At 39.1% G+C, this 27980-nt stretch overlaps 1 protein-coding gene and 1 pseudogene across 1 annotated transcript in view; both read left to right on the top strand.

Annotated features, from left to right (window-relative positions):
* The window catches only part of NELL1 (neural EGFL like 1), an 820872-nt gene that overhangs the window by 150675 nt on the left and 642217 nt on the right, over positions 1-27980 (top strand). The window contains exon 5 of the mRNA XM_088017492.1: positions 5461-5557. Within this exon, the coding sequence (XP_087873618.1) occupies positions 5461-5557 (97 nt within the window). The remainder of the gene's footprint in view (positions 1-5460; positions 5558-27980) is intronic.
* On the top strand, positions 12619-13041 carry LOC114219997 (large ribosomal subunit protein uL24 pseudogene; annotated as a pseudogene).

Raw genomic sequence — 27980 nt, 5'->3', positions numbered from 1 at the left:
AGAAATTTGGGACTGTAAAACTTTCAAAGTGGAGGAAACTTAGGACAAAGAAGATACTATGTTCTTGAATTTTGACATCGTCATTGCACATCTTTAAATACACTCGGTGTGACAGGTGATGTCCTTCCTTGAAACTGTATCCCGAAGCACAAGCAGGCATCTAAGACACAGGTAATCCCATTGCAATAGATTCCGCCAGTGGTCTGTAATGGGTCATACGACCTGTGTAGCTTTGCATTCTCAGACACCTGTGAGTTTAACAGTGGTGGTACATAGGTGCCAAAGCATTAAACGTATTTCACTGAAGCCTCAGGGCAACCCATACCATCATCAGTAATAGTTCTGTTTTTTCAGTTGAGGAAGCTGAGGTACAGAGAAATAACTTGATTAAAGTCACATAGCTAGTAGAATACAGAACTAGAACAGAAATCCAAATCTGTTTTATTCTGAATTCATGTTGTCTCTGCTCCACCATGCTATCTCTGGTATCTCTTGGCTTCGTGTGCATGAAAATACATCAGTCCTCTTTGATTTTAAGTGGGACGTATTAGGGCAAATAATACTGGCCAAAACTACAGAAAATCCTCTCTCTCTCTCTCTCAGTGGATTAACGTAGAATTTTATTGCTTAGGTAGCATGCAGTTACGTGTGTCTAGTTGGCAGGTAGCCTTTCCATGTCATTTAGGAATCTAGGATTTTCCATCTTGTTTCTGCCTGCCTCTTAGCTCTCTATCTTCTCTAGTCACCTGAAAGGAGGTGGAGGGAATGGTTGAAAGATGCTTGAGGGAGATACTTTTGGGGAAAAGGCAGGCCTGGAAGGGTTGCACCTCCACTCACATGACCTGGCCACCCCTAGCTGTGAGGTCGGCTGGAAATGTAGCGTAGCTGTGAGCCCTGGAGGAAGAGAAAAGGGGCTTCTGGGAGAGCTAACCAGTGTTGGCCACATACTTTGGCACATGAACTTGTTTTCTGTTTTCCTTCCTGATGACTAAGTCAAGTTAAGAATTTTAACTTACTTGAGTGAGTAGCACAGATTTGGGGGTCTGGGCTCAAATATAGCTTTGCAGTTTACAAATTGCATAACCATGGACAAGGTATTGAACCGTGCCGTGCCCAGAACACCTACCTGATGGTAGTGTTGTGAGGGATAAGTGAATTAATACATGGAAAGCCCTCCACGTGCAATGCTTGGCACACACTAAGTGCTGTGTAAATGTTGGCTTTATGTCTGCGTTGTCAGCTCCACTTTGGTTTTCATCCAAAAATGTGCTCTGGTGCTCCCTTCTTTGGAAAGTCTTCTCTGATTATGACAGACAGAATTCTGATTTTCCTTTCTGCTTGCATAGATCATTGCACTTCACTGAATGATAAGGTGTGTGCCTGTGGGTTGGCTTCCTGGCTCAGGCATTTCACCTGAGGAGAGGGACTTGACCATATTAGTTTTGCTCTGTGTGTCCCTGTAGCCAACACCATATCAAACACATTGTAGATAACCTGATATTGATGTGAAGGAAACCTCATTAACCAGAATATTAGAATATCAAGCTCTATTTCCTGACCACACAGGAAACCAAGGAGGTCATTCCATTAGCTTTGACTTTTCAACTGTCTTGATCGATACTAGATTTAAGTGACAAATCACTGTGCCTTACCTGCCTGTCCGCCTGAGCCAGTCCACCTAAACTATAACCCAGGGGTCAGCCCATCTGTCAAGACTGTGTTTGTCTGGCATGTCGGTGGTGTAACTCCCTTTGTAAAGGAGGTACAGATAGGGATGTGAGAATTTATTTTAAAAATTTTTTAAAAAGATTTTATTTATTTGACAGAGATAGCAAGAGCAGGAACACAAGCAGGGGGAGTGGGAGAGGGAGAAGCAGGTTTCCTGCCGAGCAGGGAGCCTGATGTGGGGCTCGATCCCAGGACCCTGGGACCATGACCTGAGCCGAAGGCAGATGCTTAACGACTGACCCACCCAGGCGCCCGAGAATCTTATTTCTTAGCTTAGGATGTGTTAACAGCATTAATCTGTGCAATACTCCTTTTGTTTCATTCATTCATCTTTTAGTCATTCGCTTTTTACTCCCTTTAGCCCTTCCCATTCCTTTAGGAAAACACTACCATGTGCCTTATGTGAGTCTTTAAATTTGTAGGTGTCCTTGGCTAATAGATAGAAAATTGTTTTGAATGTGTGTATTTTTAGTTTATATGTATTACAGACCCTCTTGCTTTTTTTTTTTTTACTGTAGTCTCAAAACTATTTTAAAATAATTTTAATCTTACAGGAAAGCTTTCAGGATGGCACAAAAAACAATCCTGCACTCGGCCCAGATTCTGTTTTCTCTCTGCACAATGTGCACATGCACATGTGTCTGTATTTATACATATTCACACTGTTATTTTGAAGCCTTTGAGAAGAAGTTGCAAATATCAGGACTTTACCCCTAAATACTTCAGTGTGTATTTCCTAAGAGGAAGACACTTCAGTATACATGACCAGTTCTCAAAATCAGGAAATAGAACATCAATACAATACTACTATATAATATACAGTTCAACTTTCACCAGTTTTCCCACTAAAGTCCTGCATAGGATTTTTTTTTTCCTGTCCCCAGCTCCAAACCAGGATCCTGTTTCACATGGAGTTTTTATGTCCCTTTGGTTTCTTTTAATTGGCAAATATTCTTCAGTCTTTGCTTTTTATGAAATGGACATTTGAAAGAGTACAGGCAATTATTTTGTGGAATGTGCCTCAAATATGGTTTATCTGCTTTTTTTAAATTCTTCAATTTAGTTAACATATACTGTATCAGTTTCAGGAGTAGAATTTAGTGATTGATCAGTTGCATATAACACTCAGTGCTCATTACATCATGTGCCCTCCTTAATGCCCATCCCCCAGTTACCCCATCCCCCCACCAACCTCCTCTCCAGCAACCTTCAGTTTGTTTCCTAGAGTTCATATAGGATTCCTCTGTGTGGGTATTTATTTTTTTAACACTCTTTTTAAGCATTCTTCATTTTGCTGTGTCTGGATCCAGCTTGTTGATTTGGCCTGCTACCTGGAATTCTCCAGTGAGGTCGGTCACTTGGAGTGAATTGGCAGGGCTGGGGTGGGGTGTGGGGGAGGCAGCAGCCAGCAGATTTTCGTGGCATCAGAAGGGATCCTGATGGGGGCTGTGTGACCCCCGAAATCATACCCCTTTGACACAGCCACCGGGGCACTGCCCTCCTTTTTGGGCTGATGGTTGAGAAAGCAAATATCTGAGGCCCACTATTTCTAAGGCAGAAGGAGCGTTTATACTTGGGAAGACAAGGCATGATAGAAAGTTGATTTTTTTTTTTTTTGATCCTTCATGCACTTAATAAACATTAACAGCCTACTCTGCTCATTGGAGCTCACCTTCTGATATATTTAAAACCAAAAAGAAAGCATTGAAATTGAAAGCTCTTCTTCCGACAGATGCAAATGTTTTAAAATGAAAGGTTCAGATAAATAATTTGATAGTATTTTTAATGTATTAGTGAAACAACCTCACAGAAAATTAAGCTTCTGCCTCTTTACCTAAATACAGCGATTTTCATTTCTTTCTGGTCTCCTCTGAAATTCACCAACAGGGAACAAAATTTTTGCATCCTTGTCTCTGTAGTTCATAAATAATTTTACATTCTACTTTCCTCCAGTGAAGATTATTTTGTCTATACTTTCCCATATTTCATAACCTGCATATTTGTCACTCTTAATGACTGTAGTAAATTACATCAAGCTGATCTATAACTTACGTATTTCACTTTTGTTGTAAATTTGGCTCGTTTCTAGTTTTTTGAGAATATTAGAAAAAACCCCTTTTAAAGGAAGCATATATAGCAGCTTCTTGGGTTAAAGCAGTTTTGACAGATGATTGTTTCATCTAAAATTGTTCATTCTAAGCTGTGAAAGAGGTTGTGTTCCGGTGGAGAAAACATAGCCTGTCTTTTTAAGGGAGACTTATATTGCCTTGTTTGTTTTGAGCATCCATTTATAACGAGAAGAAAATGAGTACAAATGGATCGAATACATTTAGAGCTTTCTCCATTGAATACCTTGCAATATTGTTAGGAAACAGCACTTTTCCAGTGGGGAGTAAGAGTGATGGACAGTGTGGCTAAGCTACAAGGCTGCAGTGCTCCCAACTGCAACATATCACATTCCATCCCTGGCTGTGACACAGTGGGTGGTCTCTCAGTTCTTGCCTTTTGAGAGCCACTGGAGGAACAGGTAGCTCTTTGGCAGGCGGCAGTCAGTTCCCTTCCAGCATGGAGGTCTGATGAATTTCCAGACCTTTGGAAGTACCTGGAGCTGACTTCTCCTGTAGCTGCTCTGAGCAAGAACTGAGGAGAGCAAGGAATGGACGGGCCATCAGGAGTAATTGAAATTCCCCGATGGTCTCTATGGCACCCCGTCCAGAATCTTCTGAGCATCTAATGACAAGTTCAATTCTCAGGCAAGCTTCTCCTTCCCCTTCTCAGCAGAGAAGGTGTTGAGAGGCACTTGCTAGGGGTGAGGTGAAGGCCTGTGATCAGCTGGTACCTCGTGGTTGCAGGGAATATTTCTAAGGGGAGCACAAATCTCAAGATCTGTGACTAGGGCTTGGTAGGGCAGAACAGTTGAGACTCTTCAATTGTTGAGTAGTTTCAGGAGATACCTTCAAAGATCCTGGGGCTGTTGTATCCTCTGTATTAGTTATATCTTCATATATCTTGTGAAGATTTTTTTCATATATGGGACTTTCTTTTTTGCTCCACGAGGGCAGGATTTTGGATGTCTGGTTGATGGCTCTATCTCCTGTTGCCTCATGTGGAGCTTGGAGCCTAAAAAGTGCTCAGTAAATATTTGTTGATGGGATGATTTCAGTTACTTGGTTTTGTAGACTAATCATATTACCATGTGGGCAACTGCTCACTTGCTGGAAGGAGTATAGCAGGTTACTGTAGAAAGGGGTAGGGGCCAGATAAACCAAAGCCAGGGAGGAGTAGAGTGCAAAGGGGAGTGCATGGGCTTTGCAGCCAGGCAGATGGGGATTCTCATCCCAACCTAACTGCTCCCGGTCTTAACTTGTGGTTGACCCATTTATGTTCTCTGAACCTCAGCTTTCTCATCTGTAACGGGGATCAAACCACTTTACTCACAGAGTAGGTATAAGGATCATTGCTCAGAGCAGACACTTAAAAATGTTACCTTTTTCCTCCTTTCCCTGCCAAAAAGGTGAAAATAGAAAGCCAACAGAGGCCCAGTTAATGTGTCCAAGTGTTGTCAAGAAGTAGATCTCTACGTTCATGTTACCTATCACCTAAAACATGCCCTATACTGCCTCCATCTCTCTATACCAGCAGCTAATACCATGAAGACTTCAAACAACATACTAACCTTTTGGTTCTGTTTTGAGCAAACTCTTTATTAATAATTGTTCTTTGTCCCTACAGGATTTATGAACGCGTGATTGACCCTCCTGAAACCAACCTTCCCCCAGGAAGCAACTTATGGCTTGGTCAGCGCAACCAAAAGCATGGCTTATTCAAAGTAAGAACTTCTTTCTACTTCTGCCATGTGCTTTTCTATGTGCTGGACATGAATAATTGTCACAGCAATTCTATGAAGTAGGTGCTTTGAAACTAGACAGAATTAAGTGACTTGTTCACAGTCACACAGTTCACTGTACTGCCAAGTATGGATGATGCATAATGTAAATGATCGTTTTAATGTTTCTTACTGACCTAGTTTTGAGAGGCTTAAGATAATCTTCAAATTGGTTTCCATTCTCAGAATCTGGCGGTGTATAGGCAACAAGTCTCAGCTTCTGTGAGCTTTGGTTTTCTTATCTATAAAGAAGGTAATACAATAACTACACTGTTGTACTTTATAGAAACAGGACACAGTGATAAAATGAAGAAGTTAAGAATATGAAATTTTAAAGTCTTGATCTTCAGTAGAATGGGAGACTTTTGCATTGGGCAATATGGTAGAATAGAGGTTTTTTAAAAAAAGTTTAATATATCTTCAAAATGCCTATAAATGCTGGATTAAGCAGAACAAAAATCTTTTAAGACCCATCATTGCACTTACAAGAAAAAAAATTCTTAGAGACCGAATACAGGGAGAAAAGTGAAAACCAGAGCGATATCTGCCATTACCGAGAAGTTGGAAACTTAAGTTTCTTTCCTGTTATTCCAATTTGATTTGAGATATAATTGACATATAACTATGTAACTTTAAGACGTGTAACTGTTTGATATACTTGTATATTGCATTATGATTACCAACAGTGTTAACTAACACCTCCCTCTCACATAATTATCATTGGCTTTTTTTTGGTCATGAGAACATTTTAAGATCTACACTCTCGGCAAATTTGAAGTACATAATACAGTATTATTCACTGTAATCACCATGAATCACCATGGGTACCTTAGATCCCCAGAGTTTACTTGTAATATAACTGAAAATTTGTATACTTTGACCAGCATCTCCCCATTTCCCCTAACCCCTTGCAACCAGCATTCCACTGTCTTTGTGAGTTCAGGTTTTTTTATATTCTACCTATAAATGATACCGTGTGATATCTGTCTTTCTCTGTCTTCCCTTTGCATAATGCCCTCAAAGTTGATTCATGTTGGAAATGGCAGGATTTTTTTCCCTCATGGCTGAATACTATTCTATTGTATATATACCACAACTTTTTTAGCCATTCATCTGTTGATATATACTTAGGTTTTTTTCCATATCTTGGCTGTTGTGAATAATGTGTCAATAAATATGGGGGTAAAGATATCTCTTTGAGGTAGTGATTTAATTTCTTTTGGATATATACTCAGCTTAATCCACCCAGATGTAGGAATTGCTGGATCACATGGTAGTTCTTTTCGTAATTTTTTTTTTTTTAAAGATTTTATTTATTTGAGAGAGAGAGAATGAGAGATAGAGAGCACATGAGAGTGGGGAGGGTCAGAGGGAGAAGCAGACTCCCTGCCGAGCAGGGAGCCCGATGCGGGACTCGATCCCGGGACTCCAGGATCATGACCTGAGCCGAAGGCAGTCGCTTAACCAACTGAGCCACCCAGGCGCCCTTTTTCGTAATTTTTTGAGGAACTTCCATAGTGGTTGTACAGATTTACATTCCCATGAATAGTGTACTAAGGGTTCCTTTTTCTCCATACTTGTTATTTTTCTGGCTTTTTGATGAGCGCCATTTTTACAGATGTGAGGTGATCTTTCTTTGTCGTTTTGATCTGCCTGATGACTAGTGATGTTGAGCACCTTTTCGTGTATCTTGGCCATTTGCATGTCTGTGGAAAAATGACTATTGAGTTCCTCTGCCCATTTTTTAATCTGCTTTTTTGCTATTGTGGGAGTTTTAAAATATATTTTGGATATTAGGGGCACCTGGGTGGCTCAGTTATTATGCGTGTGCCTTCAGCTCAGGTAATGATCCCAGGGTCCTGGGATTGGGCCCCGCATTGGGCTCCCTGCTCAGCAGGAAGCCTGCTTCTCCGTCTTACACTCCCCTTGCTTGTGTTCCCTCTCTCTGTCTCTCTCTGTCAAATAAATAAAAAAAATCTTAAAAAAAAATATATATTTTGAATATTAAACTTATGCCAGATTGCTGATTTGCAAATGTTTTTTTTCCCGTTCCACAGGGTCTCTTTTCATTTTGTTGATTCTTTGGCTGTGTAGAAGCTTTTTAATTTGTAGATCTACTCATTATTTTGGATTTTATTGCTTGTGCTTTTGGTGTCCTATCCAAAAAATAATTGCCAAGACCAATGCCAAGGAGCTTTCCCCCTGTTTCCTTCTAGAAGTTTTATGGTTTCAGGTCTTGTGTTTAATTTTTTAGTCCATTTAAAATTTTTGTTAGTGGTGATACAGTAATCCAACTTCTTTGTGTGGTTATCCAGTTTTCCCAACACCATTTGTTGAAGAGACCATCCTTATTAAATATTCTTGACTCCTTTTTCAAAAAGTAGTTGTATGTGCGGGGGTTTATTTTTGGGCTCTCAATCCTGCTCTATTGGTCTCTGTGTCTGTTTTTTTTTTTTGTTTTTTGTTTTTTTTGCCGGACTGCTTTGATTACTGTAGCTTTGTAGTATACAGTTGACCTTTGACCTTAAAGGGTTTGAATTGCATGGGTCCACGTACATATGAATTTTTTTAATAAATGCAGTGTGGTACTATAAATCTATTTTCCCTTTGGATTTTATTAATGTTTTCTGTATATAATACATATAGCTTATAAAATATGTATTGACTGTTTATGTTACTGGTTAGATATTACAGTCAATACTAGGTTATTGGTAGTTAAGTTTTGGGGGAGTCCGAAGTTACATGTGCATTTTTGACTGCATGGAGGTTGGTGCTTCTAACCCTTGCACCATTAAAAGGTCTAATGTAGTTTGAAATCTGGAAATGTGATGCTTCCTTGTTTGTTCTTCTCTTAGCATTACTTTGGCTATTAGGAGTCTTTTGTGGTTCCATACAAATTTTAGTGTCTTTGTTCTTTTTTTTGTTTGAAAAATGCCATTTAAATTTTGATAAGGATTGCACTCAACCTACAAATGGCTTTGCACATTTTAACAGTATTCTTCCAATCTATGAATATGGGATATGTTTACATTTGTTTGGGTCTACTTCAACTTTTTCGTCAAAGTTTTGTAGTTTTCATTGTGCAGATTTTTCTCTTCCTTGGCTAAATTCCTAAGTATTTTCCTGTTTTTGATGCTATTGTGAATGGGATTCTTTCATTTTTCAGGTATTCCATTGTTAGTATATTAAAATGGAACTGACTTTTGTATGTTTTTTTGTATCTTGCAGCTTTACTGACTTAGAAGTTTTTTGGTGGAATAGTTAGGATTTTCTATATGTAAAGTCCTATCACCTGCAAACAAAGACAATTTTACTTAGTCCTTTCTGATTTGGATGCCTTTATTTCTTGTCTGATTGCTCTCATGAGGACTTCTGTTACTATGTTGAATAGGAGTTGGTGCCTTTGCCTTGTTTTTCATCTTAGAGGAAAAGCTTTTAACCTTTCACTGTTGAATATGATGTTAGCTGTGGGCTTGTCATACACGGCTTTTATCATGTTCAAGTTTGTTCCTTTGCCCAATTTTTTGTCTTTTTATCACGAAGTTGTATTTTGTCAAATACTTCTGCATCTGTAAGATAATTGTATGGTTTTTTAAAAGATTTTATTTATTTATTTGACAGAGAGACAGAGAGGGAACACAAGCAGGGGGAGTGGGAGAGGGAGAAGCAGGCTTCCCGTGGAGCAGGGAGCCCGATGCGGGGCTCGATCCCAGGACCCTGGGGTCATGACCTGCGCTGAAGGTGACTGAGCCACCCAGGTGCCTCAATCATATGGTTTTTATCTTTCTATTGGGATGTGTCACATTTATTGATTTGCATGCATTGAACCATATTTGCATTTCAGGGATAAATCTTGCTTGATCATAATGTGTGATCCTTTAATGTGCCCTTGAATTCAAGTTGCTAAGTTTTTAATTTTTACATTTATATTCATCAGGGTTATTGGCCTGTAGTTTCTTGTAGTATTACCTGATTTTGGTATCAGGATAATGCTAATCTCCTTAAATTAGTTGGGGATTTTGGGAAAACTTCCTCATTTTGGGGGAGAGGTTTGAGAAGGGTAGGTGTCAAATCTTATTTAAATGATGTGTAAAATTCACTGATGAAGCCATTTGGTTCTGGGCTTTTCTTAAAAAATATATATATAATTTACATAGAACAAAATTCATTCCTCTAAATGTACAGTTTTGAGTTTTGGAAAATTGATATAATCATGTAAACACCATCATAGTGAAGATAAAGGACCATTCCATCACTTCCAAAAATCCCCCCATTGTAATGCTTTTGGTTCATCTCCTCATCCTCAGTGTCCAACAACTACTGATCTGATGTCTGGCCCTATAGTTTTGCCTTTCCCAGAATGTTCTATAAATCATGTATGTATGTATGTTGAGATTCACCCATCAGTGATTCATTCTTCTTATGGTACTCTAATTCTGTAGTATGGAGGTACTACAGTGTGTTTATCCATCCCTCAATTCATGGACTTTTAGGTTGTTTTGCAATTTGGGCATTTATGAATAAAGCCACTAAAAATACTTGCATACAGGTTTTCATATGAACACAAGTTTTCTTTTGGGTATGTAGAAGTGGGATTGCTGGGCTGTATATGAAGTGTATGTTTAACTTTATAAGAAAATACCAGTGCATTTTCTAAGTTGGCTATACTATTTTGCAATCCCACAACAATGTATGGAAGTCGCAGTTAGAGCCTTAAATTTCAACAGTCTGTGTGGGATGGGAGGAGTGTCTTAGATATCATACAACATTGGAGGATCGGGCAGAAACTTCTGAAACAAGGCCACAACCTAGAAGACTATAACTCCAGCGAAGGGGTAGGCAGAAAAGTCTACTACTTAGCCATGGGAAGCAATCCAGTAGGTAGTCTTTCTCCACCTCAGTTTTACATAGGAAAAACCAGTTCCCTGGGGAGAACTTGAAACCATAGTCCTGACATCATGCAGCCTTGAAATTTGGGTTTGTTTTGCTCCTAAAGCTCAAGAAACTATTTTAAAGTGGTCCTTGGTTGGGAACCTTGGGATTCTGGATGAAGAAAATGACCTTTGGGGAAGGTTTTCTTCTATGCAGACCTAACAGGATTCCCAGAGATTAAGTTCATGTGAATAGGATTTTTAAGCCATCCTGAGTACGGGTTTGAAGGAGCAATAATGAATTAGCCCTCAAAGGGCTACAGAAATTGGAATTACAAGATAAAGAATTTTGAAAATCCCCATGTTTTAAAGTGTTTAAAGAAACAAAGTAACAAATGTGTGAGGACTAGAGAGTATAAATATGATGAGGGGAAAACCAAAAAGAACTTCCAGAAATAAGAAATATAGTTATTGAAGTGAAAGAGAAAAACCTCACTGAATCTGCTAAATGGTAGATTAGGTACAGGTGGGGAAAGCATTTAGAACAGAAAATACTGTCAAAATAATTAACCTAATTATAGTGTGAAGATAAAGAGAGGGAGATAGGAAAGCCCTTGTAGAGAAGAAGCACAAATACAGACAGAGGTTATAGATGTTTTTAATGTGTGTATATTCATACATATATATTTCAAAACTCCAGAAGGTTATAGAAGAGATTATAGGTACTATTAGAAGTAGGATGGCTAAGAATTTTCTAAAATTGATAAAAGATATCAATTCTCATGATTTCAATAGTGTAGTCACAGTGTATATTAACTATTGCTATCTCTCCAGAAACTTAGCAATTTTTTAAGCTTCTGAGTTTAATTAGGTCACAGTTCTTCATGTTGATTAGATGATTTTTCTGGTCTGGCTCTGCTGATGTCTACTGGGCTCTCATGTGGTCAGTGGTCATTGGGCAAATCAGGAGGCAGGATGATTTAAGATGGCCTTTTCACATCTCTCGTAGTAGGCTGGCTGTTGACTACTGTACCTCGGTTCTCCTCCATGTGATCTCTCATTCTCTAGTGGCCTAGAGGCTTATTCACATGGCAGTCCTAAGATTCCAAGTGTAAGAAGAGAGCAAGCTCTAGCGTATTATTGCTTTTCAAGGTTCAGCTTGCCTTATCACGTTTGCTAATATTGTCCAAAGCAAGTCATAACCAAGAGCCAAACTCATAGTCAAGGGGTAAAGAAATAGACTCCATCTCTTAAAGGACTCTGCTGTGTCACATTGTAAGGATATGGATATAAGGAGGGGAAGAATTTTGGACCATTTTAATCTATTACTCAAGATAAATAGCCACACTTAGATATATTACTGGAATAGTAGAATCCCAAAGACACAGAGAAGATATTAACAGTAACCCTTAAAAGGTAAATTTTCCACAAAAGAATAACATAAATTGAACAGCTGGCTTTTAATCAGTAAAAGCAGAAGCTAAATGATAATAAAAAAATATTTTCAAAGTTTTCAGGGAAAATAACTCCCAAATGTAGTAGCATATACCCAGCTTAATTATCATTTGAACATGAAATAAGAATTTACAGACAAAACTCTCAATTTTATGACTAATAGATCCTCATTAAACTTTGCAGAAGAAAGATATAATATAAAATACAAGGGAAATTGGTGAACGAATGGAGAATATACATGAACCTTAATCATTGATTAAATAATGCCCAATTTTGGAAAAAATTAAAAATATTAGAGAAAATGATGATGGGGGGTTATCTGATTTAAAGTACTCTAAAGCCTTGTATTCCAAAAATGAATAGAGAAATTGGCTAGCTTTAGACTAAGTTCACATGTTAAAAATTTAACGTCAAAATAATAGAAATATTACTTCCGGATTTAAGTATTTGAGATTAAAAAAAAAAGTTCTATCAACCCAAAATAAGAAGAGAAAAAAGACACAATTCCAGTTCATAATATTTACTATCAAGTGATTTACACTTAATGGTTAAAAGTATGAGTACTATATTGGATTCATACTAACTCAAGTCCTGATGTATATTGTTTATATTGAGACAATTAAAAATAAAGATGCCATCTTTGCTCTTGCGGCCATTGCTGAGGCTCCGCTGGCCAAAATGAAGTTCAGTCCCTTTGTGACTTCTGACTGGAGTGAGAACTGTAACAATGCATCTTCCCACATTTGCAGTAAGGTTATGTCTTCCCTCCCAAAGAGTCGAGACAGAAGTAGGAGACTGTGATCTGTGCCCACGTGAAAGGAGGATGAGGGACAGGTTGTGTGAGGACACTACGAAGGTCAGCAAACTGGCAAAGTCATCCAGGTTTACAGGAAGACATGTGTCATCTACACTGAACGAGTGCAGCCAGAGAAGGCAGAGGGCACAACTGTCCCGTGGGCATTCCCCTAGCAAGGTGCTTATCACTAGACTAAAACTGGACAGGGATGGTAGAAAGGTCCTTGAACGAAAGCCGAATCTTTCCTCGTAGGAAAGGAAAAGGGCAAATACAAGGTAGAACGAATTGAGGAGGTGCAGGAATAAAGGAATCTTAAATAAAAACTGAAAACGAGAAAGGATTCCTAAGTGTTGATAGTGAAGTGGTTAAAAAAAAAAGACCAGACTAAAGGAAGCTGTAGAATGCTCTGGCATTATCACACTTCAAGGCCCCCAAATTTACCACATAATATTACCATTTTTTATTTAAGATTTTTTAACATTACCATTTAAAAGAGGCATACACCTAATATATAACCTGAAAGTCTACATTGCAGCATTACAGAATACTCTGGAAGGATGGTCTTTTCACTACAGGGTTCTAGGTCAACCGAATATCCCTATGAGGAAAGAGCTAATTTTGACCTTTATTGCACATGACATGCAAAATCAATTCCAGGGGATTATAGATGTAAATCTGAAAGGTAAACGAGTAAAGCCTAAAAAGATAGCATAGGAAAATATCTTTGACCTTGATGTAAGAAAAATAATTCTTAAATAAGACATAAAAGTAATAACTAAAAAGAAAAAGGTTGATATATTGGAATGTGTTAAAATTTGCAACTTTTTTTCTTTTTCAAAACACGTAAGCGTAAAAAGTCATGCTCTAGAATGGAAGCTATTGAAAATATATCCTATGAAGGCAGAAAAGGCAAGAAATTCAAAGAATAAAACCGCCAACTTAAGATGTTAGCAAATGGATTCTTCAGGAGATGGCGGAGGAGTAGGAGACCTGGATTTCGTCTGGTCTCAGGAATTCAGCTGAATAGGGATCAAACCATTCTGAACACCTACGAACTCAACAGGAGATTGAAGAAGAGAGTAGCAACAACTCTCTGAACAGAGAAGCGACCACTTACTGGAAGGTAGGACGTGTGGAAAAGTGAATTCGAGGCGATATTCGGGAGGATAGACGGCGAGGGAGGGGGCCTCCACCACTTCTGGCAAGTGATAGAGCCGCAGAGCACAAAATCGGAACTTTAAGAAGTCAGCTTCCCTGAGGGATGTCGCTCCAGTGGCTAAGTGGGGGGTGGAACCCTCGCAGGACAGTGTTGTCTCAGGACCCTCGGGGTCACAGAAAGACTGGGGGTGCCTGAGCGCAGCAGAGCTCCCAGGTATCGGAACGGGGAAGCCGGCTGCAGAGATGGAGCCGAGGCACGGGCTCTCAGCTCGGGGTTGCCATAAACTGTGATCCGCGGCCCAGTCGGGCCACTGATCCTCCAGCAGGGACCCAACAAGCGTCAGATCCGGGGAGACTCCCCTCCGTCCCCCAGGAGGAGCGGCGCGGGAGCACACCGCAGGGATCTGCTGGGTTTGGAGACTCCACACGGGGTCGGGTGCCAGAGATAGAAATGCTCAGTCACAGGCCGGGTGAGCACGGAGTGCGGCCGGAGACCGGGGACACGGGAGTGATTGACTGCTTTTCTCTGGGGGCGCACTGAGGAGCAGGGCCCCGAGTTCTCAGCTCCTCCAGGCAGAGAGTGGGAGGCCACCATTTTCACCCTGGTCCTCCAAAGCTGTGCGGAGAGCTTGCAGGGAACAAAAGCTCCTGAGAGCAAACCCAAGCAGCTTGCTTAGCCCAGACCGACAAGGGCGGGGCAATTCTGCCTCCGGCAAAGACATTTGGGAACCATGGCAACAGGCCCCTCCCCCAGAAGATCAGCACGAACAGCCAGCAAGCCAAGACCAAGTTTACCGATCAAGGAGAACGGGAGAACTCCAGCGCTAGGGGAATACTGCACATAGAATTCATGGCTTTTTTTTACCATGATTCATTAGTTTTTCAAAGTTAGTTTTTTAACTTTTTTTTTTTTGAATTTTTCTTTTTCCCCTTTTCAACCAACATCTTATCAATCCCTTTTTTAAAAAAACATTTTTTATTTTTCATTTTTAGAGTCATATTTTATCCCTTCATAGTAGTTACCCTTATTTTTGGCATATATATATATATATATATATATATATATATATATAAGTTCTCCCTTTAAAATTTTGAGATACAGTTTCTTCTAATATCAAAATATACCCTAAATCACTAGTGTATGGTTTGGTTCTAGTCTCCTGCCTGACCACATTCTCTCCCTTTTTCCTTTTTTTTTTTTTTTAAATCTTCTTTCTTTTTTCAAACAACTTATCGTATCAATTCTTTTCTTCCATCCCTTCATTGTATCAACCCTTATTTTGTACATAGATAAATCTTCCTTTAAAATTTTAGGAGGCACTTTATTCTAACAGACCAAAATACACCCAAAATCTAGTGTGTGGCACTGATCTATGCACTAGCCTGATCATATTTGATCATATTCTGTTTTTTTTATTGTTTTGTTTCTATTTTTATCTTTTTCTTTTTTTTTTTCATTCTTTTTCTTTTTTCTTTCTTTCCCTTTCTTTTCCCCTGGTGTCAGGTCTTTTCTGATTTCTATAGAGTATATTTGCTGGGGACGTTGTTAACCTGTTAGCATTTTGTTCTCTCATTCATCTATTCTCTTCTGGACAAAATGACAAGACGAAAAAAAATCACCTCAGCGAAAAGAACAAGAGGTAGTACCGTCAGCCAGGGACCTACTCAATATGGACATTAGTACGATGTCGGACCTAGAATCATGACTTTAAAGATACTAGCTGGGCTTGAAAAAAGCATGGAAGTTATTAGAGAAACCCTTTCTGGAGAAATAAAAGAACTAAAATCTAACCAAGTCGAAATCAAAAAGGCTGTTAATGAGGTGCAATAAAAAATGGGGGTGCTAACTGCTAGGATAAATGAGGCAGAAGAGAGAATCAGTGATATAGAAGACCGAATGATGGAAAATAAAGAGGCTGAGAAAAAGATAACTACAGGATCACGAGGGCAGAATTCGAGACATAAGCGATACGATAAGATGAAACAACATTAGAATAATTGGGATCCCAGAAGAAGAAGAAAGAGAGGGGCAGAAGGTACATTGGAGCAAATAATAGAGAACTTCCCTAATGTGAGGAAGGAAACAGGCATCAAAATCCAGGAGGCACAGAGAACCCCTCTCAAAATCAATAAAAATAGGTCAACACCCCGACATCTAATAGTAAAACTTACGAGTCTCAGAGACAAAGAGAAAATCCTGAAAGCTCGGGAGAAGAGATATGTAACCTACAATGGTAGAAACATTAGACTGGCAACAGACCTATCCACAGAGACCTGGCAGGCCAGAAAGGACTGGCATGATATCTTCAGAGCACTAAATGAGAAAAATATGCAGCCAAGGATACTATATCCAGCTAGGCTGTCATTGAAAATTGAAGGAGAGATGAAAAGCTTCCAGGACAAACAAAAACTAAAGGAATTTGCAAACATGAACCCACCCCTGCAAGAAATATTGAAAGGAGTCCTCTAAGCAAAGAGAGATCCTAAAAGCAGCATAGATCAGAAAGGAACACAGACAATATACAGTAACAGTCACCTTACAGGCAATACAATGGCACTAAATTCATATCTTTCAATAGTTACCCTGAATGTAAATGGGCTAAATGCCCCAATCAAAGACACAGGCTATCAGATTGGATTAAAAAACAAGACCCATCCATATGCTGTCTCCAGGAGACTCATTTTAGACCCAAAGACACCCCCAGATTGAAAGGGGGTGGCAAACCATTTACCATGCTAATGGACACCAAAAGAAAGCTGGGGTGGCAATCCTTATATCAGACAGATTAGATTTTAAAACAAAGAGTGTAATAGATGAAGAAGGACACTATATCCTACTTAAAGGGTCTACCCCACAAGAAGATCTAACAATTGTAAATATCTGTGCCCCTAACATGGGAGCAGCCAATTATTTAAGGCAATTAATAACAAAAGCAAACACATTGACAACAATACAATAATAGTGGGGGACTTTAACATCCCCCTGACTGAAATGGACAGATCATCTAAGCAAAAGATCAACAAGGAAATAAAGACTTTAAATGACACACTGGACCAAATGGACTTCACAGACATATTCAGAACATTCCATCCCAAAGCAACGGAGTACACATTCTTCTCTAGTGCCCATGGAACATTCTCCAGAATAGATCACATCCTAGGTCACAAATCAGGTCTCAACTGGTACCAAAAGCCTGGGATTATTCCCTGCATATTTTCAGACCACAATGCTTTGAAACTAGAACTCAATCACAAGAGGAAAGTCGGAAAGAACTCAAATACGTGGAGGCTAAAGAGCATCCTACTAAAGAATGAATGGGTCAACCAGGAAATTAAAGAAGAATTAAAAAAATTCATGGAAACCAATGAAAATGAAAACACAACTGTTTAAAATCTTTGGGATACAGCAAAGGCAGTCCTGAGAGGAAAGTATATAGCAATACAAGCCTTTTTCAAGAAACAAGAAAGGTCTCAAATACACAACCTAACCCTACACCTAAAGGAGCTGGAGAAAGAACAGCAAAGAAAGCCTAAACCCAGCAGGAGAAGAGAAATAATAAAGATCAGAGCAGAAATCAATGAAACAGAAACCAAAAGAACAGTAGAACAGATCAACGAAACTAGGAGCTGGTTCTTTGCAAGAATTAACAAGATTGATAAACCGCTGGCCAGACTTACCAAAAAGGAAAGAGAAATGACCCAAACCCACAAAATCATGAATGAAAGAGGAGAGATCACAACCCACACCAAAGAAATACAAACAATTTTAAGAACATAATTATGAGCAACTCTATGCCAGGAAATTAGATAACCTGGAAGAAATGGGTGCATTCCTAGAGATATATCAACTACCAAAATGGAACCAGGAAGAAATAGAAAACCTAAACAGACCTATAACCACTAAGGAAATTGAAGCAGTCATCAAAAATCTCCCAACAAACAAAAGCCCAGGGCCAGATGGCTTTCCAGGGGAATTCTACCAAACATTTCAAGAAGGATTCATACCTATTTCCCTTGAAACTGTTCCAAAAAATAGAAATGGAAGGAAAACTTCCAAACTCACTTTATGAGGCCACCATTACCTTGATCCCAAAACCAAAGACCCCATCAAAAAGGAGAATTACAGACCAATATCCTTGATGAACATGGAGGCAAAAATTCTCACCAAACTACTAGCCAATAGGTTCCAACAGTACATTAAAAGGATTATTCACCAGGACCAAGTGGGGTTTATCCCTGGGCTGCAAGGCTGCTTCAACATCCGCAAATCAATCGTGACACAATACATTAACAAAAGAAAGAACAAGACACACATGATCCTCTCAATAGATGCAGAAAAAGCATTTGACAAAATATAGCATCCTTTCTTGATTAAAACTCTTCAGAGTATAGGGATAGAGGGTACATACCTCAATGTCATAAAAGCCATCTATGAAAAACCTAGGGCGAATATCATTCTCAATGGGGAAAAGCTGAGAGCTTTTCCCCTAAGGTCAGGAACACGGCAGGGATGTCCACTATCACCACTGCTATTCAGCATAGTATTAGAAGTCCTAGCCACAGCAATCAGACAACAAAAAGATATCAAAGGCATCCAAATCGGCAAAAAGGAAGTCAAACTCTCACTCTTTGCAGATGATATGATGCTGTATGTGGAAAACACAAGACTCCACCCCAAAACTGCTAGAACTCATATAGGAATTCAGTAAAGCAGCAGGGTATAAAATCAATGCACAGAAATCAGTGGCATTCCTATACACCAACAACAAGACAGAAAAGAGACAAATCAAGGAGTCGATCCCATTTACAATTGCACCCAAAACCATAAGATACCTAGGAATAAATCTAACCAAAGAGGCAAAGGATCTGTACTCAGAAAACTATAAAATACTCATGAAAGAAATTGAAGAAGACACAAAGAAATGGAAAAATGTTCCATGCTCATGGATTGGAAGAACAAACATTGTGAAGATGTCAGTGCTACCTAGAGCAATCTATACATTCAATGCAATCCCCATCAAAATACCATCCACTTTTTTCAAAGAAATGGAACAAATCTTCCTAAAATTTGTATGGAACCAGAAGAGACCCCGAATAGCTAGAGGAATATTGAAAAGCAAAGCTGGCGGCATCACAATTCTGGACTTCCAGCTCTATTACAAAGCTGTCATCATCAAGACAGTATGGTACTGGCACAAAAACAGACACATAGATCAATGGAACAGAATAGAGAGCCCAGAAATGGACCCTCAACTCTATGGTCAACTCATCTTTGACAAAGCAGGACAGAATGTCCAATGGAAAAAAAGACAGTCTCTTCCACAAATTGTGTTGGGAAAATTGGACCACCACATGCAGAAGAATGAAACGACCATTTCCTTACACCACACACAAAAATAGACTCCAAATGGTTGAAAGACCTAAACGTGAGATAGGAGTCCATCAAAATCCTAAAGGAGAACACAGACAGTAACCTCTTCGACCTCAGCCGCAGCAACTTCTTCCTAGAAACATCGCCAAAGGCAAGGGAAGCCAGGGCAAAAATGAACTATTGTGATTTCATCAAGATAAAAAGCTTTTGCCCAGCAAAAGAAACAGTCCACAAACCCAAAAGACAACCGACAGAATGGGAGAAAATATTTGCAAATGACATATCAGATAAAGGGCTAGTTTCCAAAATCTATAAAGAACTTATCAAACTCAACACCCAGAGAACAAATAATCCAATCAAGAAATGGGCAGAAGACATGAACAGACATTTTTCCAAAGGAGACATCCAACAGATGGCCAACAGACGCATGAAAAAGTGCTCCACATCGCTCGGCATCAGGGAAATCCAAATCAAAACCTCAATGAGATACCACCTCACACCAGTCAGAATGGCTAAAATTATCAAGTCAGGAAACGACAGATGTTGGCGGGGATGTGGAGAAAGGGGAACCCTCTTATAGTGTGGGTGGGAATGCAAGCTTGTGCAACCCCTCTGGAAAACTGTATGGAGGTTCCTCAAACAGTTGAAAATAGAGCTACCATACGGTCCAGGAATTGCACTACTGGGTATTTACCCCAAAGATACAAATGTAGGGATCCGAAGGGGTACGTGCACTCCAAAGTTTACAGCAGCAATGTCCACAATAGCCAAGCTGGAAAGAGGCAAGATGTCCATCGACAGAAGAGTGGATAAAGAAGAGGTGATATATATACACAATGGAATATTATGCAGCCATCAAAAGGAATGAGATCTTGCCATTTGCAATGACATAGATGGAACTGGAGGGTGTTATGCTGAGTTAAATAAGTCAATCAGAGAAAGACATTTATCATATGTCCTCACTAAGATGAGCAATTCTTAATCTCAGGAAACAAACTGAGGGTTGCTGGAGTGGTGGGGGGTGGGAGGGATGGGGTGGCTGGGTGATAGACATTGGGTAGGGCATGTGCTATGATGAGCGCTGTGATTTGTGCAAGACTGTTGAATCACAGATCTGTACTTCTGAAGCAAATAATGCAACATATGTTAAGAAAAAAGAAAAGATAGCAGGAGGGGAAGAATGAAGCGGAGTAAGTCGGAGAGGGAGACGAACCATGAGAGACGATGGACTCTGAAAAACAAACTGAGGGTTCTAGAGGGGAGGAGGGTGGGGTGATGGGTTAGCCTGGTGATGGGTATTAAAGAGGGCACATTCTGCGTGGAGCACTGGGTGTTATGCACAAACAATCATGGAACAGTACATCAAAAACTGATGTATGGTGATTAACGTAACAATAAAAAATTAAAAGATGTTAGCAAATGGAAATCAGAATAAACCTAAGAGAGTAAAAGGCATGAGAACATTAGCATATAAGAACAGAACAGAAATGGTAATAATGGGTAGGATATGATAGAGAAGATCAAGAAAAACACAGTTTGGTTATTTGAAAAGACAAATTGAAGTTTGAGCAAGAAAAATGAGAAAAAAATAAGAAACCAAATACTATGAATGCTTAAACGGTAATCACTAATTTTTTTTTGAAATGGAAAATTAGAGAAAAATGGGCAATTTCCTAAATACATGTATTATCAAAATGGACTTTAGAGATGGAAAGGAATATATTCTAAGGGATTCATGACACGGCATCTCTATCAGTTAGTTTTCAATGCATAGTAGAGGGACTCAAAGCTTAATGGCTTGAAACAGCTTACAATTTTGTACTTTGGCCTGGGCTGAGCTGAATGATCCGTCTCTTCTGAGTGGGTTCACTCATGTATTTTTGGTCAGCTGCTGGTTCTGGGGGCTGGCTGGACTGGAATGGACTTTGCAGGGATGGTTCATCTCTGTGTCATGTCATCTCTTATTTTCTAGCAGTCTAGCCCAAGCTTGTTTACATGGTGGCTGATCAGGATTTCCGGAGCTGGAGCAGAAATGTGCACAGTCTTTTGAAGCTAAGGCTTGCAAGTTATACATTGTTATATTGCTTCATTATATTGACCAATGCAAGTTAAAAGGCCAGATTCAAGGGTATGGGAAATATTTTCCATCTTTTTGAGGGGAAATAGTACAAATTCCCATTGTACAGGGCAGCAATCCAGCAAAGAGCAAAGGATTGTGACCGTTTTCCACAATTTGCCATGTCCCTCCACCAAATAACTACTGGGTTCAGACAGTTTTACAGGGGAGTTCTATCACATCCAAGGAAATGATTCTAATCTTAAGTAAATTCTTATGGAGAAGAGAATGAATGAGAACACTAACACCTTGATTTCCAAAGTGGACGTGGATTTTATAAGAAAAGAATTGTATAAGCCAAAGTACTATTGAACAGGGATTAAAAATTTTAAGGAAAAAAAAATGGTAGGGGCAAGCCAAATCTAGCTGTGTGTATCTGCCTATGTGAGAGAGACCAAGCTGGCTATTTCAACAATGCAAATCTATTTTTATGAATAAACTAATAAAATTCACATTAAACAAAAATGTATGGTTATCTGAAGAGGCACAAAAAGCACTAGATAAATTCAGTAATGACTCGTGATAAATTCTTAGCAAAATAGGAATAGAAGGAAATTTCATTAAACTTGAAAGTGTGCATAAAAACACAAAGAAATCATTTATGATTTAAATATTAAGAAAATTCCTGTTAAAATCTGCAATCGAAAAAGAAACTGTATTACCATAATTTATTTTCAACATGGTACTGTAGGTCCTTCTGGGGGGAAAAAAAAAAAAAACCAAACCAGCCCCACACACACAAAAAAACCCCAAAAAACAAAACCTTAAGGACTATAAAAAATATAGTTCTTTACAAATTATGTAAGTATCTACAAAGAAAATAGGATTCACAATTTATTAGAATTACTAAGGTTGTTCAGAAAGAGTGCTGGATGTAAAAATTAAAGACCATCAGTTGTATTGCTGAAAAAATTAGCAACAAAAGTGCTGTGAAATAGAATATTTCATTTATAATATAAAAAAATTAGCACTTAAGAACAAATCAAGATAGATGCATAACCATTATGGAACAAATTAAAAACTTTATTAAAAATCATTAGAGAAGACCTAAATGAGGGCGGGTGGGAGAGGAAGGCTTAAAAATCTCACTTCTTCGCAAATTGATTTCTTGATTGAATGACTTTGTAATAAATTCCCAGCAGGATTTTATTTTCTGATGAAATTGGCAAGCTGATTTTAAAATTCATATGGAAGAGCAAAGACCAAGAATAATATTTCTAAAGATGTAAAAGGAATGACTTTTTCTTTTAGATATGAAGGCTTATTATATAAGGTGATAGTGCTCAACAGTTTGATCTTTATGCGAGGGTTGGCACATGAACCAAAATAATAGCATGCACAGGCCAGGAAGAGAGACTACATGTAAAAACTTGGAAACTTGATACATAACTGAAGTGGCATTCCTGATCTATGAGGAAAAGATATATTCCTCAATAAATGGTTAGAAAAATTGACTTGAATATTTCATGTATGCACTAATTGACGTAACTGATTTTTGTGTATGGTGTCAGGAAAAGCTTTAATATATTTGGAAACAATACACAAAAATCATTTAGGATTACAATTGAATTAAATGCCTAAATGTGAACTTTGCGAGTTTCAGAAGACAACATGGGAACCATATGTCTATGATCTCAAGGCAGGAAAGAATTTAAGCAATAGTAACTATAAAGCCATTAAAGATAATACTGAGAAATTTAGTATACAAAACAAGTTTAATAGGTTTATCAAAGATCTTGGCAACCAGATTAGCAAAGAATAATATCCATTAAAGAAATGCTAAAATCAGAAAGAAGCTCATAACTGAATAAGAAATCAGGCAAAATATGTAAAAAGGCAGTGTTCCAAGGTGGAATAGCCAATGAATTTATTAAAAGGAATTCAATTTCAATTGTTATTTTGGAAGTGCAAGTTAAAAGCATTACAAAATACCATTTCTTACCCATTAGCCTGGCAGAAGTGAAAAAGAAAATCCGCTGATGTTATGTGTGAGAGAGGTTAATTGAACCACTGTGGTGGAAACTTGAATTGGTAGAGCCACTAAGAGGGGAAATGAGTTCTTGTGTAAAATTTAAGGTATGTATATCTCATGACACAGGACTGCAGCAACCTCTATACACATTGAAGAAACTTTCAGTCATGTACCCAAGAAGATAGAATGTACAGTCATCATCACAAGAACTTTTACTTTCAAAAATAGGGGGAGGAAATGTTGTCTACCGATAGGATAATGTTTGAATTGTAGTAGAATCAAACACTAAAACTGAAATTGAATAAAGTTGCAGGAGAAAACTAAGATATGAAATAATTGAAAAATACAGAATGTTTCAGGAGATGCCTTGGTGACTCAGTCAAGTGTCTGACTCTTGGTTTCTTCTCAGGTCATGACCTTGGGGTCCGAGATTGAGCCCTGGGTTGGGCTCTCCACTCAGTGGGGAGTCTGCTTTCTCCTTTCTCCCTCTGCCCCTCCCCCCACTTGTGCTCTCTTTCTAAAATAAGTCTTTAAAAAATACAAAGCATTTCAATATATTGCTTATTTATACATCCATATATGTAAAAAAATGCATGAGAATAAGCACTAAATTCACAAGTGTTTACTTCTGAGCAAGGAAGGGAAATTAGGTATGGACACTCAGAAGGCTTCAACTATAATAATGTTTTAGTTCTTAAGCTGGGTGGTATATTTATAGGTGTTTGCTTTATTTGGCTTTCAATCCTTTTGTCATAAATATGCAAACGTGTCATTTTCAGGGTGGTAATTCATGTATATACGTATGTACACATCCATACACATACATACCCATATATACACACATGGTTTTTCCATGTTCCCTTATTTTCCGTGTTTCTTTTTTTTTTTAATTTTTTATTGTTATGTTAATCACCATATATTACATCATTAGTTTTTGGTGCAGTGTTCCATGATTCATTGTTTGTTCATAACACCAAGTGCTCCATGCAGAACGTGCCCTCCTCAATACCCATCACCAGGCTAACCCATCCCCCTACCCCCCTCCCCTCTAGAACCCTCAGTTTGTTTTTCAGAGTCCATCATCTCTCATGGTTCGTATTTTCCGTGTTTCTAAGATTCAACAAATTTGTCCAGATGTTTTAGTTCCAAATTGGCTCACATTTGATGCTCTTTCTTGTTTTGTAGCTAGTTACTTCTTGGTGAAGCTACACTTTTCTTGGAGGATTTGGGTCTGTAATGAAGCGTAGCCCAGGTTTCCAACCCCAGAAAGACCTTAGAATCACATTAGGAGATTTTAAAATTCAAATTCCTGTGCCTACTTTGACTACTCATTGGGTGAGAACTGTAGAGCCCAATAATTTGTGTATTTTTAAAGGTCTTTCTTACTCATTTTGATTGTTCGAATGTTCAATTGAGTGCGCTGACCTAGTGACATGTGTTGATGGTCTAGATTGTTTTAACTTGGTCTCTAGAAAGATCCATGAAATGTAATATATGGTCAATAATTAGTTTCTGTGTTAGTGACTTCTTAGATTAGTGGCTCTCCAACTTAACAGTGCATTTGAGTCTCCAGAAGGGCTTGTTAAAACATAGGTAGCTGTATGTCAGCAAAATGGCACAGCAAGACAGCTAGCTCCAAGCTTCTGTCCCTCCACAGAAACATCAAAAACAAGCAGGAATTGTCAGAACCAACTTTTGTCAAAATGTAGGAAAATAGTCAAAGGTTTATAGCAACGAAGTGAATTCTCAATCAAGAAAAAAAGCAACATTAAAGTAGTGGGAAAGCTTTGTGGAATTTCTGCCTACCCTTCCCTCATACTGGTCTTAGCTCAATGGCTGTCTCAATGATGTCAGTCCATGTTCTCAGTCTATGACGGTGGTCCCTGTTTCTGGAGGGAGCAGAGCAAACCTTATCTGCAAATTATTTGGTATGTCTGTTCTGTCCGGGACTGCCTGAAGGACTGATAGAAGACACTTGTCTAACTCAGAACTCTCCTAGGTCAGGAAAGTGGCAGGTGTTGCCTGAAAATATCGCAAATAGGACAAATACTTTGCAGTTACCTGGTGCAAAAGAGTACAATTGACATACGTAGACCCCTAAACGAGGATGAAATCGGAGGGGAGAGATTCTTAGGGCATTTATGGCATTTAATAGCCCCCGTGCTTAGAAAACCCACATGTATGCCCAAAGCAAGATGCATGTTCAGAAAAGACCAGAGAAAAACCCTAAGCTTTGTCTTTGGGATGCTCCCCAGGATCAGTACAAGTGTGGCTAAGTACTGAAGGTGGGAGGCTTCCAGTATTTCTCTCCCTCTGGCCTTCCCTCTTTCTGTCTGTTCCTCCCTTCTACTTCCCTCCCTCTTTCCATCTTCTCTCCATCTCTTCTCTCCATCTTCCCATCCCTCTTCCTCTCCCTCTCTTCATGTTTGCGCCCCCCCCCCCCCCCCCCGCCTTGCTCCAGCATTCAAGGAAATCTATCTAAAAACCATCTGAACACAAGCTCAGGGACAGATTGACAGATTTCAGTGACCAGATATGACAAGGAATATAGTCTCTGTAAAAATAATTGGGAAAGTCGTTCAACAAATGCACTACTACAGCGTTCAACAATAAAGAAAAACTAAGGGGCGCCTGGGTGGCTCAGTTGGTTAAGTGACTGCCTTCAGCTCAGGTCATGATCCTGGAGTCTCGGGATCGAGTCCTGCGTCGGGCTCCCTGCTCGGCAGGGAGTCTGCTTCTCCCTCTGACCCTCTTCCCTCTCGTGCTCTCTCTCTCTCATTCTCTCTCTCTCAAATAAAAAAAAAAGAAAAACTAAACAAAAACCCAGGAAACCCGGGGGGAAGGGAGAGAATTCTATCTTTAGATCTTAAGTCACTACAATATTCAGATAGTGTTTAAATAAAATCACAAGGCAAATAAACAGTAAGGTATTGCTATTCACGGGAATAAAATCAATGGATAAAAACTATACCTGAGGAAGCCTAGACATTGGACTTACTAGGTAAGATTTCAAAACAACTATACTAAATGTGCTCAAAGAGCTAAAGGAAAAACATAGTTGCAGAACTAAGAAGTTAGGAAAATTGGGTATGAGTTAAATGAGCATATCCTTGAAGGGACAGGAATTACAAAAAGGAACCAGACAGTCTGCAGCTGAGAAGTACAACTGAAATGAAAAATTCACTAGAAGAAAGCAGATTCGAACAGGACTTGAAGATCAGACCGTTGAAATTAACTGGTCTGAGCTGTGGAAAGAAAAATATGGATACAGGGAGGGAAATCCGTTTGAGATTATTCTACCACACACTTTTCCACTATGACTCCTCCATTTCCTTCATCACTTGGTGTGGTCCCAGTACAGGCAGGGCTGGCTTTATGGGCACTGGACTTGGGCAGTGCCAGAGGGGGCTGAATTTAGAAGTCTCCGTGATCAGCTTCATTCTCTCCTGTTGCTATCTTCAACTTTTCAGTATTTTGAACAAGGGACTTGGCAAATTATGTAGTTGGTCCTGAGTAGAACTTATATATGGGTGTTTATTATTGAGGACACTCTATAGATTGTAAGCTTTACCAGAGTTAGAACTGAGTCTATTTTGTTCAGTAAGTACTTAGAATAGTACTAGGTATGTGGTTCGCAGATTGTATACTCTTAAATGGAACTTATCAGCAACAAATCTGTCATTTTATTGGTGGAATGGCGAAGTTCTCTCACAAAGGTAATGCAGATTATATAAGAATATATATTAAAAGCACCTGATACCTAGCTGTTTGCAACATGCATCTTGTCCCTTTCTTGGACAGGGTGTATTTAATGCTCCCCACATGCTTAACACTGCCTTGTAGAAGTGATTGGCACTTTTCCTGCCTTTGAGGGACTTCTGTTTCAGTTGGGAGTTTGTGATGAAAAGAGGGAGAGCAGTTAGTCTTATTACTCGGTCTGGCTTGCTGAGCACGTGATTCCTTGTAGATGTCAGGCACCTTGTCCTTAAGAGCCCAGGTACCTGATAGAGGCAGAAAACACAAGGAGTGTTCATAGACTTGGACAATCATTTTGCTGCAGAGGTGGGTTGTAGGTGGTAGAAGAATACTGACAATTATTGAGTGCTTCCTGTGTTCCAGATCTTGTGTGGCCCTACGTTTATTATCTCCGTTAATGAGGTTTTCCCCGCAGAGCATGCTAATGAGGTAGCTATTATCCCTATTGTATAGATGAGGCAATGGGACTTGGGGGTTGAACAACTTGTCAGTCTCCCATAGTTTGTAAGTGATAGAAATGGGATTTAAACTTAGCTCTTCTTAAATTTCAGAGTCTATGCTCATTCATTCAGATATTCAACATATATTTTTTAGGGGCTTACTTATCGTGTCCTAGTCACTGTGTTAGATGGTGGACGCATTTCACTTCACCATGTCATACCTTGTCTTTCCCTGGAGCTCCCTCCAAAAGGAATAGGGGGTACCAGTGAGAAGCCCCAGAAGGGTGTTGGCAGTTCCACACTGCTCCTCTGGGGAACAATGTGATTCTCCTTGTTGTCCAATAAGAGGAGCCTCAAGAAATACCTTTTTTTAAGGAAGTTTTCGAAACTCCTCTCCCTTTTAGAATTTTGTATGTCAGCCAGCGCGCTTC

The sequence above is a fragment of the Eumetopias jubatus genome, unplaced genomic scaffold (genome assembly GCF_037043125.1).
Source record: "Eumetopias jubatus isolate StellerSeaLion01/CBP00866 unplaced genomic scaffold, mEumJub1_p1.0 scaffold_13, whole genome shotgun sequence".
NCBI classification, from domain to species: Eukaryota; Metazoa; Chordata; class Mammalia; order Carnivora; family Otariidae; genus Eumetopias; species Eumetopias jubatus.
This window is presented reverse-complemented; position numbering and strand designations above follow the sequence as displayed.